Raw genomic sequence first — 15,310 nt, 5'->3', positions numbered from 1 at the left:
TTTCAAGGCCCGTTCCGGGTTACAGATCACGTGACACAACCCGACCGGTCCAGAAGAGGGCGCCCACTACGGCGCTACCTGACGGTCTAGGAACAAAAATGGCCAGTCATCGCGCGCTTTCCGCCTCTCATTCAAAATCGGCGGCGACCACCTCCAATCGGAGGTAAGCTGAGCCCTTTCGTTCTATGATTGACGTTTCCAGCAGCCACTAGCATACAGATGGGGCCTGGCAGCCATGGGCGTGGACAAAGCCAGAGTCTGCTGGTGATGGCGGAACGAGGCGGCGGCGGCGGCGGCGGTACCAGTGGTCCTGGTCCTAGCGGTGCTGGCGGGGGCGAAGGAGATGCAAGTGCAGCGGAACGGTACAACAATGAAATCAGGTAAGGAGGAGTCTTCCGCTTGAATCGCTTCGCTCGGAACACCGGGAGGAGATAGCGGTCGCCGGCAGCACGAGGCCTTTGCGAGCCCGCGCGCGCTTGCGCGCGCCTGCGCACCCCACACGCCGAAAGCTCGAGCGTTCTTCGGCTCCACTCTCCTCAGTGGTTCGACCCCTCCCCCTTCGGCGCGAGGCGGAAGCGGCCGTTCAGCTCCTCTCTTTCCCCCCTCCCCCCCGCCATCCCTCCCGCCCCTCTTCAGTCTTCGCTTCGTCTCCGGTGAGATTTCCCCCGCTTTGCTCTCCCGGGGCGAAAGTGGGTGTCGTTGGGGGTGGCCTTTTCTGTCTCTAACGGCTGTCCGCGCCTGGTGTCTTCGGGGAAGAGAGAGACGCTGCGGGGACGGCGAGCCTTTTCTCTCCTCAGGGCTGGATCCCCGTGGTGGTGGTGGTGGTGGTCTTTTGTGGAGGCTTTTGAGGGAGGGGGTGGCTGCTTCTGGGCGCTGGGACCTTACTCAACCAGCGTGTGTGTGTGTGTGAGAGAGAGAGATTTCGCCCTCTCTGGGTTCAATCCCGAAGCCTTGGCACGTGCTCCGCGAGCGTCAGAAAGGTTGGTGGGCTCAGCCCCAGAAGTCTGAGGGAGCGCTGGACGCAAAGTTTCCCGAAGTCTTGGCGCCTCAGACTGGATCCGGGGTCATTCAGCAGGAGGCAGCGAGACGTTGGTATGGATACACGAAGACTAATACATATGGCGAGGCGATCGGGGTTTTGTCGGTCGAACATGTTCCCAACCTTCCGTCTGAGGACGTTTCCCAGACTCATGCTACTGTATTATTTCTCCAACCCGTCAAATAGCTAAAGCCCATTTTCCTCAATTTATAAAATGCGATCTAGGTTACCGGTGTTTGTGGATGCTTACATTTTGTTTCGTCTTGTGGTTCGCATGCCGAAAAGCTGCAGCTTCTCAACATGTGACTGCGGAGCAAAATAGTGTCTGTGATCCAGTATAATAGGGTGCTGTGATAAGGTAACTGTCGGGATTTCCATTAGAAAATATTGCTCAACATCCCTTTATTATAAATAAATAAATAAATAAATATTAGAATGAATGTACTATTTCCCTTAGAAAATATTAAATTATCCATACGTTAAATGGTCTTCAGAAGACTTAGGGGTATGCTATGAAACTAACCATGGAAGATGTTTGAATCCAGTTATTGTAGGATTGTAATTAAGATCCTTTGCATTTTCAAGGTGAAATTGAGGGTGCTCAACATATAGGACTATAATCGTAGGGTAGTTAGTGTATGCAGCAAAAAAGGTTATCCAGAGTTTACCAGGGTACTCTTATGATAAGGGACTTGCCCCTCTTCCAAAAAATCACCCATAATTTTATTAAAAGTATAGTTAAATCTTAATTCCTGTGATGTCTTTCCTACAATGCAGGTGATTCTGTTTTTTTTCTAGTGAAAATAGCATTAGACAATTCAACAAATCATGTGACTTATAACAGCCATTTTGGCCACTATTCGAGATACCTTTGTTACTGACATGAACAGCTACCATTTTAAATAGTGTCCATGGAGATTTAATCATGATGGAGAGCACTGAAAAAAGTACATCATGATGGGAAAATGAAAAAGAGTGAAAAGAACAAATATAGCTGGAATTGTCCCTTTTATGATTACTTTAGTCTTATCAGTCTGTCTGGTGACTAGAAGTCAGTTTATATAAAAATAACCCAATGTTTTGAATCTGGATAACAAGGTAACTGTGGTTAAGGTATGTTACTCAACAGCCAATCTTAGTAAAAAGTTTGCCCAAGTTTTTAGTTTAAAAAATTATTCTCAGAATAATCTGGTATAAAATCTTACATGACTGCAGCCTTAGGTTTTATAGTAGTAGACTGCAATTACCCAGGTTTCTATATAGTACTTGGGATTAGTAAATGACAGTATTCTTACAGGTAGTCCTTAACTTACTGTTTGGAGCAGAATTTCCATTATAGTTTGTTGCAGTTGTGAGTCAAGTTGGATCCAATTTTACGACAATTTTTACAGGGTCATTAAGCAAATCTCCATAGTTAAACCTCATGCCTGGATCATGGTCACATGACCATGGGGTGGTGAGACAGTCATACATGCAAGTCATAAAAGTGAGAAACTCACTTTTCCAAGGACATCATAACTTAGAACAGTTGTTAAATGAACAATTGTAAGACAAGGACTAACTGTACTAAACATTACAATCTAGAAAAAAATCTAGGCTATGCAAGGTTATGTCCAGTGAACAGTAGAGATTTTGGTGGAGAAAGGTAATGGGGGAAAGGTTTTATTTTGTGAAAGCACTGTATTCTTTGGGAATCACACTGTCTTTTCTGAGCCTGAAGAGGTTTTTCTAAATGCTTATTATGAACTAAACTGAAAATATATGTATACATAGGAAAGAATAAAAGACACATCTTCTGTTGAATCTCTTATCATGTTGTCTCTGATTGATTTAGAGGAAGTTGTAGAACACACTTGCTACACTGGTAATCTCCAGTTTGTATAAAATTAGTAGTCATGAGAGAATTTATTTTTGCATTCTGTATCTGCATGACAAAGGGGAAAAATTAGCTCTTTATATAAGTTTTGGTTTAGGAGTTAAACTTATCTTTTCAAAGAGTTCATGTCATTTAATGTTTACCTTTTATGATTTTAGATGCATTTACTCTTTGGAAGAGCTAAACCCAATCAGATTTCAGGGTGATTACATTTACTGTAAACATATTGTACTTATCTGTAAGCAAATAATTAAAAAGTACTTCATAAAGAGATCTAATGAGACATGTGGATGACAGATGGAAGGGTTAGGTCAGCATTGCTGATATTTTAAAAATGCCACAAACCAGATGTTGTGCTATTTTCTATTTTTATTTACTTTTTCTAGCTGTAATTTATGGGCTTGAGGTTTAAATGGGTAGAGGCCATCTGATAGCCGGGTGCAGGCTATCACATTGGCTTCACCAATATTAAAAGCATAATAAAATGTTTACACATGTTCATCTTTCATGTCTTGTCAAATTATGAATTTACTATTAACAGTACCATTCTTAAGCATCTGAATTTGGGCAGACTCCCAAATTAGAAGGCATTAAATATTATGTGTCTTTGTTGTTCACCACCTTTATAACCTTTGTTTTTTTCAATTTTTAATCATGCCAACATTGGTATAGCACTGACATTAAATGGTGGGCAAAATTGTTTTCCTGAGAGCATCCTAATAACGCTTGCTAGTTACAAAGGTGAACAGTTTTTCTATATATATTTATTAAAGTATCTTTGTAGAGGGCTAAGTTGCACAGTGGGTTTAGTATACTGTACTCAAATTCTGCTCTACTAACAAGTGAAAATAATGTAGATGTTCTCATACAGCTATGTTTTGCACACCCATTCATGTTATGATACTGTTGGGTGTCTTGGGTGTAAGAAGGGTGTGAGATTGTTGTCATGTCAGATACTTTGCCATTGGGAGGGAAACTTGCATAGTGTCTTTTCGTTCTAAGTAATTCCTGACTATCTACTGGTTCATAGTAATTTAAATGGTGAAAACAAAGCCTCCCCATAAGTTTGGACTCTCAGTTTTATTCATGAAAATTTCTGTGACTATATTTTGTTGCATGCATAACAGCGGTGCTTTTTGATGATGAACAAACTCTTGTTCTTTTGGTTTTGCTCACAGAATGGCTCAACAGCAAGCATTAAGATTTCGTGGTCCAGCTCCTCCACCAAACACTGTTATGAGAGGCCCACCACCGCTTATGCGTCCTCCACCACCTTTTGGTATGATGAGAGGTCCACCTCCACCACCTCGGCCTCCTTTTGGACGTCCTCCATTTGATCCTAATATGCCTCCAATGCCACCACCTGGAGGAATTCCTCCTCCTATGGGACCTCCACATTTACAGGTAAAAGGCTTAAAGGTTTTATTGGTTGATTCTTTGTAAATTTCTGTCTACTGAAAAATCATTGTAGTAGATTTACAATGAAAAGTTTTTCTGAACTGCAGACTTGGTTCTTACTGAGTTCCAATTTTGTCCTGCTATTTGTAACTTTTTTCATTAAACTTTGAGGATATGTTAAAAGATTTCAAGTTGTTCCCTGTTGAAATAGAAAACATAAGATGTTGGCTGTCCCCACTCTTTTTTATTTCAGCTAGCTACCTGACAAAGCAAATTAACATGGCAATGATAGTCTTTCCAGTGTACTGAACCAATTTATTTGATTGTTTTTTAAGTGTCCAATCCATAGCAGTAAATAATGCTGAGAAAAACATTTGAAATAAAATAGAAGACTTCAGATGCTTATTTGCTTCAGATGCTTATCAGATATTTTGCTGAAAGAAAATGCCTAAAAGAGTAAACTACAAACATTTCTGACCTCACTCAGAAATTATCCCTTGGAGTGCAATCTATACTTTTACAAACCCTGTATTAGACTATTTAAGTGAATTCTGGGATTAACTAGGACTATATATCTAGATGATTTAGTTGGTACATAATGGAACATCTAGATTGCTAAACTATATATAAACTGTGTGTGTGTAAATTACAAAACAAAAAATAAGACTGCCATACATCAAAAAGTCTCAGAAATCACCAACAGACTAGTATAACCACATGGAATCAGCATAGCACACAAGCCAACTAAAGCCCTTCAAAACATCCTAAAGTAAACTAAAGGACCCAGCAGCCCCAGAAGAAGAAAAAAAACAGGAGTCATCTACAACATACAATGTAATGATTGCAACAGCCAATATGTAGGACAAACAGGCCGAAGACCAGCAGAACACATCCATCAACACCAACCAGCAATCATAACACAGATGAAAACTGATTTCACAACATATGGAGAAGTTTAATTATAGTTTCAACTGGAAAACTGATCATCCTAGATCAAGCCAATTCTTAAAATGCTAGGGATTTCCTAGATAAATTAGCCATCAATAGACAACATAAATATAAACAATATCTACATACTATGCAGAAGAGACATGTCAAAAAGGCAGGGGGGAGACAAAAAAACCTCCCCACCAGCAATCAAATGAACATAGATTACCTCCAAGATTAACATCAGACTAACAATCAAATAATACCCCAGTCAAGGATTTGCCAAACAAGTCAAAACAGCCCAACCAAAGAAGCTCTAAGGCCACCTCCACCAACATTGAGAAGGCAAGCCACTAGAATATATTGAGAGCAAACCCCACTCCTTAGTAGCACTGATGATGTTACCTAGTTGGGGTAATGAAACATCTGCAAGAAAAGAACCAAGCTCAGAGAGCACCAAGGGGACCATTCAAGTAAATTATATTTTGAAATATTGGTTGTCGTTAATTCTGTTCAAGATTTTGTTTGGCTTTTTAATTTGAAATTTTCCCAGTTATTAAGATCCTCAAGACAGGCTTGCTTGTTTAGGATTCTCCCTGCAACAAAAACATATTGGCTGTCAGGGCCCACTTCAAAACCTCATCCCAAGAAAGTAGAACTCGTGGAAGCAGTTTCTTCCAAAAGGATCTTTTATTAGGAGAGGTTGATAGCAGGCATACTAGACCGGGTCTGAGGATTTCCAATGCAGACCAATAGGTTAAAGTGTCCCAAGCAAAACCCCACCCCATAGTTCATCTGGTCGGTTCAAATGGGCCAATCCTCAGGTGTTAAGTCCTTTGTGGGAATAGGAAGATAACATCAGGCCCTCTCTCCGGCCTTTCGTACTTTCTCTTGGGAGTGCAAAGATAAACCAGTTGCCAGAGGTTGCATTCCTTTCTTCCTCCCCTCTTTGCTAGCTGACATCAAGGGAGGAGAAAGTTCACAGAGAAATAATGCAGGAAAGCAAAGTGTTACATTGTAGCAATAGAGGAAGTCCCCCTCCCCTCCGGGAGTATGACAAACCCCAGGAAGAGAAGAGAGTGAGATTTGGGTCAGGATGAAAGGGTTGGGAAGGGGTACCCTGCACCTATGGGTTCTGACATTGGCACATAAAAAAAGCATATCTGACTACTAACTTCTGAAATTCCCTCTGTTTAGAACTAGAATTGGGCTCCACTCTGTAAATGTTTTGAATATGTCTGAACCTGACTTCAAATGTGTCTAGTTATGTATTGTAGTTTAGTATTTCAAATTATGTCTTTTTTTCATTCATTCATTTAGCTCTCTGCCTACTTTAGTTTGTTTTCTTTGTCTCTGACAGGGGCATCTAACATGATTTGTTTTCAACTGTTCATACCCTATTTTCATTATTCCACTTTCAAATTCCTCCAACAGTTCTAGGTTTTTACTTTTTTCCCCAGCCTTGTCTTCTTTTGAGTTTTCTAGTTCTATTGGTGTCTCTAGTACAAAGATTCCCAACCAGGGGTGCGAGACAATATTCCAGGGGGTGCAAAACCTTGGATTTTCAAAATTATAGTGTTTATGCATAATTAATTGCCGTTATTTTGAACTTTTGTAAGGGGTGCGGGGTATAGAAAAGGTTGGGAACCGCTGCTCTAGTATCTTTATGGTGTATCTTTCTTAAAGGTACCTTCTTTTAGCTATAATGAGCCCTGATGTTTTTCTCATATTCTTCATTATTGGCTTTTATTTCTCATTTTTCCACACTAGAATTTTAATCCAGAGTCCTTTAAAAGCTGTCAGCTAGTGGAATTTGTTGCCTGATGAAGTGGCATGTTGTCCCATCACTGTAGGGATTCAGTTACCTAGCCAAACCATTTTAGCAGATCCTCTAAGAAGCAAGTGCCAGCTTTTTCTAATCCCTCAAATTATTGTTTAACTGCCGGTTTTCACCTTGCCTTGTTATTTAAAATTTATATATCATGTAATCCTTGACCTACAACCATAGTGGAGCCTACCCATTACAGTTGCATATTGTGTGGGTCTTTAAGTAAGGTTGTTTTGCTTAACAACCTCACTCTTTGCTGTCCCTGATATTGTAAAGCGGAATGGGGTGCCTAAGGTATAAGGTAGGCCCTGGGAGGCCTAGAGCAGGCCCAGGACCACCTGCTCTGTACTTTCAAATGCTTCCCCCATCCCCTGAGACACCCTGTGCTCTGTTTCCTGCCCCTCGGGATCCCCACTGCCCTTGGGCTACTTCTTCCCCCAACACCAGTTCCCTACTGGTCTTGCCCCTGCACCAGGTCCCTGCAGGGTTTGGGCCTCCTCCCCATGACTCATCTGGAGGTCTGGAATTCATGTTAGGAGGGCAGGCCACTTCATCTTTCAGCATGCGGGGGGGGGGGTTGTGCATCCACATGCTGGAAAGTGGTTGTCATTTCAATATGGCCACAATTCCTTCTGGCAGTGATGAAATTGCGGCTGCTTCCAGGATGCAGCTGCATAGCACAGCAATGAAATAGTCCTCTGAAGCTTTTCACAGTGCTGCACAGACCATGTTAAGGACCCAGAAAAGATTGTTTTGTTGCTGGGCCATATGGACGCAACCCTAGGAGTGGCAGTCATTTTCTGAGCAACTACACTTCCATGCAATTGCTTGGGAAATGACAGCTGCTTTTTGGATTGCACCACATGATCCAGCAATCAAGCAGCTTGCTATGCTTCTCTAACCCAAGCTCTAGAGATCTTTAGAAAGATAAGTGAGGAGGAGATGGTTGGACCTGGGAAGAAGTGGGAGTGGGAAGAATGCCCAATGCTTGCGGGACATGAGGGGGGGGGGGCGCTATAGCATTCCTGTGATCAGTCCTAAGTGTGAATGAGCATGGTGTGCTGTGGGGATCATAAATTCAGGACCAGGTCATAAGTAGCTTTTGAAGGTCTGCCATAACTTCAAATGGTGGTTAAGCAACTGGTCATAAGTCAAGGACTTCCTGTGCTAACTAGGTCTTCATTCAAGAGTGTGCATTTAAGTAAAGAATGTGCTTTTAAGGCCTGTCACCTGAGCCTTTCTTTAATTTTTGATTCACTCTTATTGGCTCATCAGCTGTTTGGTTTTAATGAAATGTTCTTTTCCATGCCAGCTAGAGGTATAGGAGGCCAATTTTCCAGGCAGACTGGTCCTGCACTACTCTCACAATAGCAGAACTGTTCCCTCTGAACTTTTACAGTGTTTATATTGTATGATATCAGTGAGCTTAATCAGTGCCAGAGAAATTACAATGTAATTTTGTGGCATTTAACACGTGCACGGAGTATCTGGATTATTGGAAAATAATTTCTAGAAAAGTTCAAAGATTATATCAAGATCTTGCAGTTATGGGATTTCTTTAACGAAGAGGCTTGCCAGACATCCACATTGGTTTGATGTGATGAAGATCTTATACATTTCCCAAACTTTTTTAGTTCTGTGTTAAGTGGTTGCAATTAACTTTTTCTTGATGTCTTCTAATTTTATTCATTAGTGCAATTTATCTACCACCTGAATCTTGACAGTCTCTAAATAGTTTACAAAATATATTCAAATGTGAATAAAGTAAATTTACATTTTAATAAAATACTTGTACTTTAACCTGTCTCCTGGGGATTTTGAGTCCAAGGTGGCTCAGGAGTTCATGGCCATTATGTCAATTATGGACTTGTACCAAGTAATTGAGGGCCTGATGCATAGCAGGGATTGCATGCTGGAGTTGGTTTTTATTTTGTAACATGATCTAATGTTGGAGAGCATTGCCACCAATCTGTTACTATGAACAGATCACTCTCTGATTGTCCTCTGGTTTGCTGGCATCACCCCCTCCATAGGGAGGTGTTAAACCTGCCTCAGGCTACTAAAGGATCCTGTTCAGTTCCAATGGGACTTTGGGATTTTCTCTGAGAATCTGCTAGGCAGCTTACCTGATGACTAGGTGGGTGATGAGGTAGGTGATGAGACTTTGGACTGGATTGCTCCTATGCGGCTTCCTTCTGTGTGCAGATCCAGAGGTGCACCTTAATTTTCTTTGTTTCTCGGGGAAATAAAGCACCAGAAGAAATGTTTAGAGCACTCTTGTAGAAGACAAAGAATGAATCTGTCTGAACACAGATAACAGCCCACATTTCGGCTTACAGTACTTTGTGATGATAAGGACTGCAAAATGCTGGTACTTCTTCACCTTTTTTGCGTCTGGCAGTAACCACCTTGCAGTCCTGGTTAGGATAACCTATTGCCTGCTGGGAAGCAATGGGTCCTAGGAATATCTATATATGACCACATTCGTGCTATTTGACCAGTTGTTCAGAGTTCGAAAATATAGTTGTAAGATTAATTATGCTTTATTCAGCATTCAATTCCAATGAGTTGAATAAATTTCACACGTTGAATTGCTATTACTTTGTGTTTGTTACTAATATAACTATGTAACATAGGTGTTTTAGTTATATAACAATCGTTGTGTTTGTTTTGGGAACTGCACTGCACTGTTTTCCTGTAATAGGAAACACATTTTTCTGTTCTGTGCTACTTTTTCCCTCTTCCATTGATCACCTTGTTTCTTTTACATGAACTACATGTTTAACACTTCTGTAGGAAATAAAATTTCTTTATTATGAAGGTACTGGATTAGTGTTTGATGTATTACTATTATTTCTATTTATAGAGACCACCTTTTATGCCTCCTCCTATGCCACCCCCTCCTGGTATGATGTTTCCTCCAGGGATGCCACCAGTGTCTGCTCCTGGAACACCAACTATGCCACCTAATGAAGAGATATGGGTAGAAAACAAAACTCCAGATGGAAAGGTCAGCGTTATATCTGTTAACAATTACAATAGTAATTGTTACGTCAACAAATGAAATGGAAAACAGTTTTTTTGCATAGCCTAAACCAGGGCTTTTCAACCAGTGGTACGGGTACCACCTGTGGTGCATTGGCACCTGGCAGGTGGTACGCAACCATCCTAGAAAAGTGGTAACAGGGGAGGGGAATGAGCTGAACCGGTGGCAGCACCGCACAAGCCTGAGCAAGAGATGGCTGGAGCTGCAGGGCTGTCAGGGCTCAGCGGAAGTGCCAGGATCAGCGCCAGGCTCCAGCTGGAGCTCAGCGCTGATCCTGGCGCTTCAAAGCCCAGAAGAAGCGCCGATCAGCTGGAATGTTGCAGCATCTCCAGGGTCTTGTGATTTACATTCAGATGCTTGGCAACTGATTCATATTTATGATGGTCACAATGTCCCAGGGTCATGTGAAGTGACCAAAACCTGCTGCAGATGGGGGGAATAAAAACCAAACACCCCGCCCCCGCTGCCAATCCTCAACAGAAATGTTCACAACAATGAAAACCCTGGACAGGAGGAAGAGCGCCACTGGGTGGGCAGGCACGTTTCTTGCTCGGCTGTGGCTTGGGGGGCACTTTTTTCAGTGCCATTGTAACTTCGAACAGTCACTAAGCGAACTGTTGTAAGTCAAGGACTACTGTACTTCATCACTTTTTTACTTTTTTTTTTTAATCATCAAGTTTTTGACACCTTGCTAGGCGACGGTGGTACTCCGATGTTGCCATATCCTAAAAGTGGTACAATGGGTGAAAAGGTTGAAAAGCCCTGGCCTAAACAATTCCAATCAATACATACTGTTGGAGTGTTTTATATTCTGTACGTTTGAGAACAGTCATAACTGAAAACTGTTGCTCAAAAATGTTGATTGGCGCGGATAATCAGTTTTATTAAAATTGGCCAATTGGCATATTTAAATGTTTTAAATCACATTTTAAATTCTCATAAGAAACAATGGAAAGAGAAGGTAAAAACAGATTTTTTTTGTTTTATTTTTTATTATTAAATTTATTTGCCTCCCATCTTGCCACAGGCCGACTCATGGAGGCTTACGACAGTAGAACATAAAATTTTATATATATATAGAAAAGTATACACACACACATACACACACACGTAAATATAATGCAAATATAACAATAGTAAAACAACACAAAAATAAATAATGAAAATATAGTAATGTAATTTAAAAGATGGCTAGGGAGGGGAAGACGGATCTGCTATTAATAACATCTTCCAGTGTGGTATTTCCCCCATTGGATCACCAGACCAACCAGCAGAGCCAGGTCTTCAAGCTCTTATGGAGGACAAGAGGATGGAGACAGACCTCATCCTGGGGGGCAGGATATTATGTGCTGCCTACACTAATCGCCATAATTTTAGCTTAAAGCTAAATTAAATATTAAAATGTCTAGATAGTATAGGATGAATGGAAAATTATGTGGAATAACAAAGATGTAATTTTCTCCTAGGTTTATTATTATAATGCACGGACACGTGAGTCAGCATGGACTAAACCTGATGGAGTGAAAGTTATCCAACAGTCTGAATTAACCCCAATTTTAGCTGCTCAAGCTCAGGCGCAGGCGCAGGCTGTAGGTGCCTCAACACCTACTACTAGTAGTCCTGCATCAGCAGTATCTCCATCTACGGCATCAAGTAGCTTGTCTTCTTCTTCATCTACCACTACAACAGCAACTTCGGTTTCACAAACAGTTTCCAGTGAGTAAAATTTGCAAAAACAAACAAAAGAGCGGGTTGGGGAAGCTTATGAACTTTGGAAATAATTTATTATGTAGTTTGTTGTATCAATATAATTTTGTAGGTCTTTGTGACCCCCATGTATATGCCTTTGGTACACATTATCATATTGTTAATCAGTACTTAAGTGGAACATTGTTTAGCATATCTATATTGATGATTTGTGTTGTAAACAATCTAGCCTTTTTGAGGGGTACTTTTATAAATGAGTCAGGTTATTTAAGTTGTGCACCTGTCCTATGTGCTTATTGTTGCATCATCATAGTGTCTATGGTCATTTGTATCATATTCAAAATAATTTCATTGTTTTAACAGGAAAAAACCTCTTTAAAAAGGAATTTTTAATTTTTAAAATTTTTTAATTTCTTCAAGGTTTTTCTCAACTTTGTTTACTTTTTTGATACAGATACTAAAATCTGAGATAATAGAAGTAAAAAAATCTTCACATGCATTTGCTGCCTTAAACATGTAATTGATGAATTCTAGAACAATTTCCCTTTGCCTATTACAGCTAATGTCATTAGTAGAGAAGAAATGTGTGACAGTAATCTCTAGGCTTGCACTGTGCTTTGAATCTGATCTTTAGAAACTACTGCAATATGTGAATGTAGCACTGATTTTAACACCTTGTAAACACTGGGCATGCTCCTAGGAAAAGCAGAACTGCTTTAAGGTGTTGAAAACAGTACGACATTTGTACTTATGTTTTGAGGCAAATTTTGAAACACCATACCTTCCAATTTCTTAACTGAATTGCTAATGCAATGTACACTTTTGTTCAAGAGGAAAAACCCTGCATACTTACTTGCTTCAAAGGTCTTCATATTTCACAGAAATATTTGACTTCTGTTGGCATTTCTTATTAAGGGAACAGCTGGTGACAGTTCTAATCTGTTAAAGTATATGTATGTATGCATATACAGTTTGAAACTGTAAGAACAACCACAACACTTAATAATATAAAACACATCATTTTCTGTCCCAAAATAGCCACAGCTAATTGTTTCCAAAGCACTGTTAGCTTACAAAATAGAGAACAACTAAAATTCTTTATTCTTCCATATGTTTAGTCCCTACGGCTCTTCAAGTGTATTTCTTTCTTCTTTCTCTTCCTTTTCCTTCTCCTGAGTTTGATGACTCTGCAGCACTCCAAACTCATGGCAGTTCAAGGAAGAATGGTTTGAGCTTGTGAGAATGCTGAATTTTGTGGTATATTAACCATATTCAGCTTATATCATAAATGCCTGATTGATCTTGTATTATGAATATATAGCAGTGATTCATAAGAAATTTAACATAAAGTTTCTAAATCTCTAGATGTCTATGTATTAACGTGAAGTGATTAAGTGTGGTTTTATGTCTTTGTACTTGTCTGTATATATACATATACACATCCCTCTCCAGAGTTCATTCCTACTTGCCATCTGTGTAACAAGCATTTAAACCAAGGAAGAGAGAGGAAAAAATCATTTCATGTACATATTTATTTAGTATACTCTTTTTCCATTTGTCTTTAAAGTATAAATACTTGGCAGTACAGAAAGATTTGTAGAAAGTGGCATTTCTTATGCAACAGTTTATATTTGACTCTGAAAGCAATGAGAATGTTACTTAGCTCTTCTATAAACTGTTGATTTACTTTTTTAAAATGACAAAAATGATTGCTAAAAAATGAAATACTTCCAGTTTGGGGAGGCATTGAATTTCTGAATTACAAAATGTGTGTTTCCCCTTTTAAATAAATAACTCGTAAATTAATCCAAATTGCTGCTTTTCCTAATTTCATTCAATATAATTTATTTTAGTTTCTTAAGTTCAATACAGTATCAAAATATACCAACCTATCAAATGTAGCATTAATTTTTAGTGCCAGCTGGAGGTGCTATAGGATTCTAAAACTTGTAATGTTTCAATTCAAGCTTGAAAGATTAGACATTATACTCCTGTAGTGCTTTCCTTTTGGTTTGAAAGTTTTGATTTGTATTTCGTATTTTCAAATAGTCTAAGCAACAGGGAAATTATCATTTTGGTATATATTTATATTATTACATCCATTTTTTAAGTGACTAGATGTTTGTTTTACTTAAGTAAATCAACATAAAAATACGTATAAACAAAAATATTTTGGCATTGCTATGAAGGTTTGTTAGGTTAATTATATAGAATGTGGAGGTGAAATATAACTTATTTGAAAAAAAAGTTATATTCAGAAGTATAGCTCACATGCTTTTGAGATTGAGTATATGGATATAAGGTATCATTATTCCTTGAAGCAGATATACCTTTGAAAGAACAGAGCAACTTAAGGATGTTAGTTCTAACTTTTAAACCTGTTAGCAAGTTTTTATTACAATGAAAAAAGTGTGTAAAGTCTTAAGCAGCCTCTTTGCAAATTGTTTATATATTTATAAATATACCCAGCTTTGCAAGGAAGTCTTGGTGAACCCTATAAAATATACAATTTGTACTATATGATCCAGGGTTTCAGATGTTTGTTTTCTTTATCAGCACCTACAACACAAGACCAGACCCCCAGCTCAGCTGTTTCAGTTGCCACTCCTTCAGTCAGTGTTTCAACCTCTGCTCCTTCTGCTACACCTGTGCAGACTGTACCCCAGCCAGTCCCACAGACGCTGCCTCCTGCAGTTCCTCATGCAGTTCCTCAGCCAACAGCAGCAATACCTGCTTTTCCACCAGTAATGGTACCTCCATTTCGTGTTCCCCTTCCTGGCATGCCTATTCCACTTCCAGGTAAATTGGGAAACAATGACTGTCTTATTAGCCACATGTCCGTGTTGTCAATTTGTTTGCACTCATGTGTCCACTGTGTATGCAATTTGCCTGAATCCTCTTCATTTAAAATTTATTGTTAAAATTTGGAATTTTTAGCTAGACTAATTAAAACACCCTCTCCCAGCTCTCAATATCGATTTTGATTAGAATGAAGCCACATCTTTTTTGCTTGAACACACTACACCTTGTGTTTTAAAATGCATTTATTTCAACTAATATTTGGAAGAAATTCACCTTGTCTGTGATACTTAAGTTGCAATCCTTTAGAACTTAGTTTTTGTTAAAATGCATTTATTTCAACTAATATTTGGAAGAAATTCACCTTGTCTGTGATACTTAAGTTGCAATCCTTTAGAACTTAGTTTTTGAATAAGTGGTCTTAAATTTGATAAATAATGCTTTCAGGCAGCCAAGCATAGAATTGTGACATAAGAATGAGATATATGGATAGAAGAAAATCTTCATGTTAAACAAAACTGTGTATTCAGAGTTTTAAGCTAACTAATCACCTATAAAAGTTCATTAAATTGTCAGAAATGAGTTTAAACTATACTTGGTATTTATTATTTAGAGCAGGGGTCCCCAACCCCCGGTCTGTGGACCGGTACCAGGCCGTGGCATGCCAGCAACCAGTCCGCACAAACAAGC

At 39.4% G+C, this 15,310-nt stretch overlaps 1 protein-coding gene across 6 annotated transcripts in view; it reads left to right on the top strand.

Moving 5' to 3' along the window:
* Nucleotides 1-253: 253 nt before the first annotated feature.
* TCERG1 (transcription elongation regulator 1) overlaps nucleotides 254-15,310 on the top strand; it is a 51,161-nt gene continuing 36,104 nt past the window's right edge. For 4 of the 6 annotated variants that reach the window (XM_081321465.1, XM_081321468.1, XM_081321464.1 and 1 more), the window contains exons 1-5: nucleotides 254-380; nucleotides 4,094-4,319; nucleotides 9,935-10,078; nucleotides 11,581-11,830; nucleotides 14,378-14,620. In XM_081321465.1, the coding sequence (XP_081177591.1) occupies nucleotides 268-380; nucleotides 4,094-4,319; nucleotides 9,935-10,078; nucleotides 11,581-11,830; nucleotides 14,378-14,620 (976 nt within the window). In that variant the 5' untranslated portion in view covers nucleotides 254-267. Of the gene's footprint in view, nucleotides 381-852; nucleotides 1,093-4,093; nucleotides 4,320-9,934; nucleotides 10,079-11,580; nucleotides 11,831-14,377; nucleotides 14,621-15,310 lie in introns of those variants that run through there. The other 2 variants (XM_081321466.1, XM_081321467.1) reach the window with 2 other exon arrangements.

Source organism: Vipera berus (genome assembly GCF_964194415.1).
Source record: "Vipera berus genome assembly, chromosome: 2".
Lineage (NCBI taxonomy): Eukaryota > Metazoa > Chordata > Lepidosauria > Squamata > Viperidae > Vipera > Vipera berus.
Note: the sequence above shows the minus strand (reverse complement) of the source record. Positions and strands in the feature narration are given on the sequence as shown.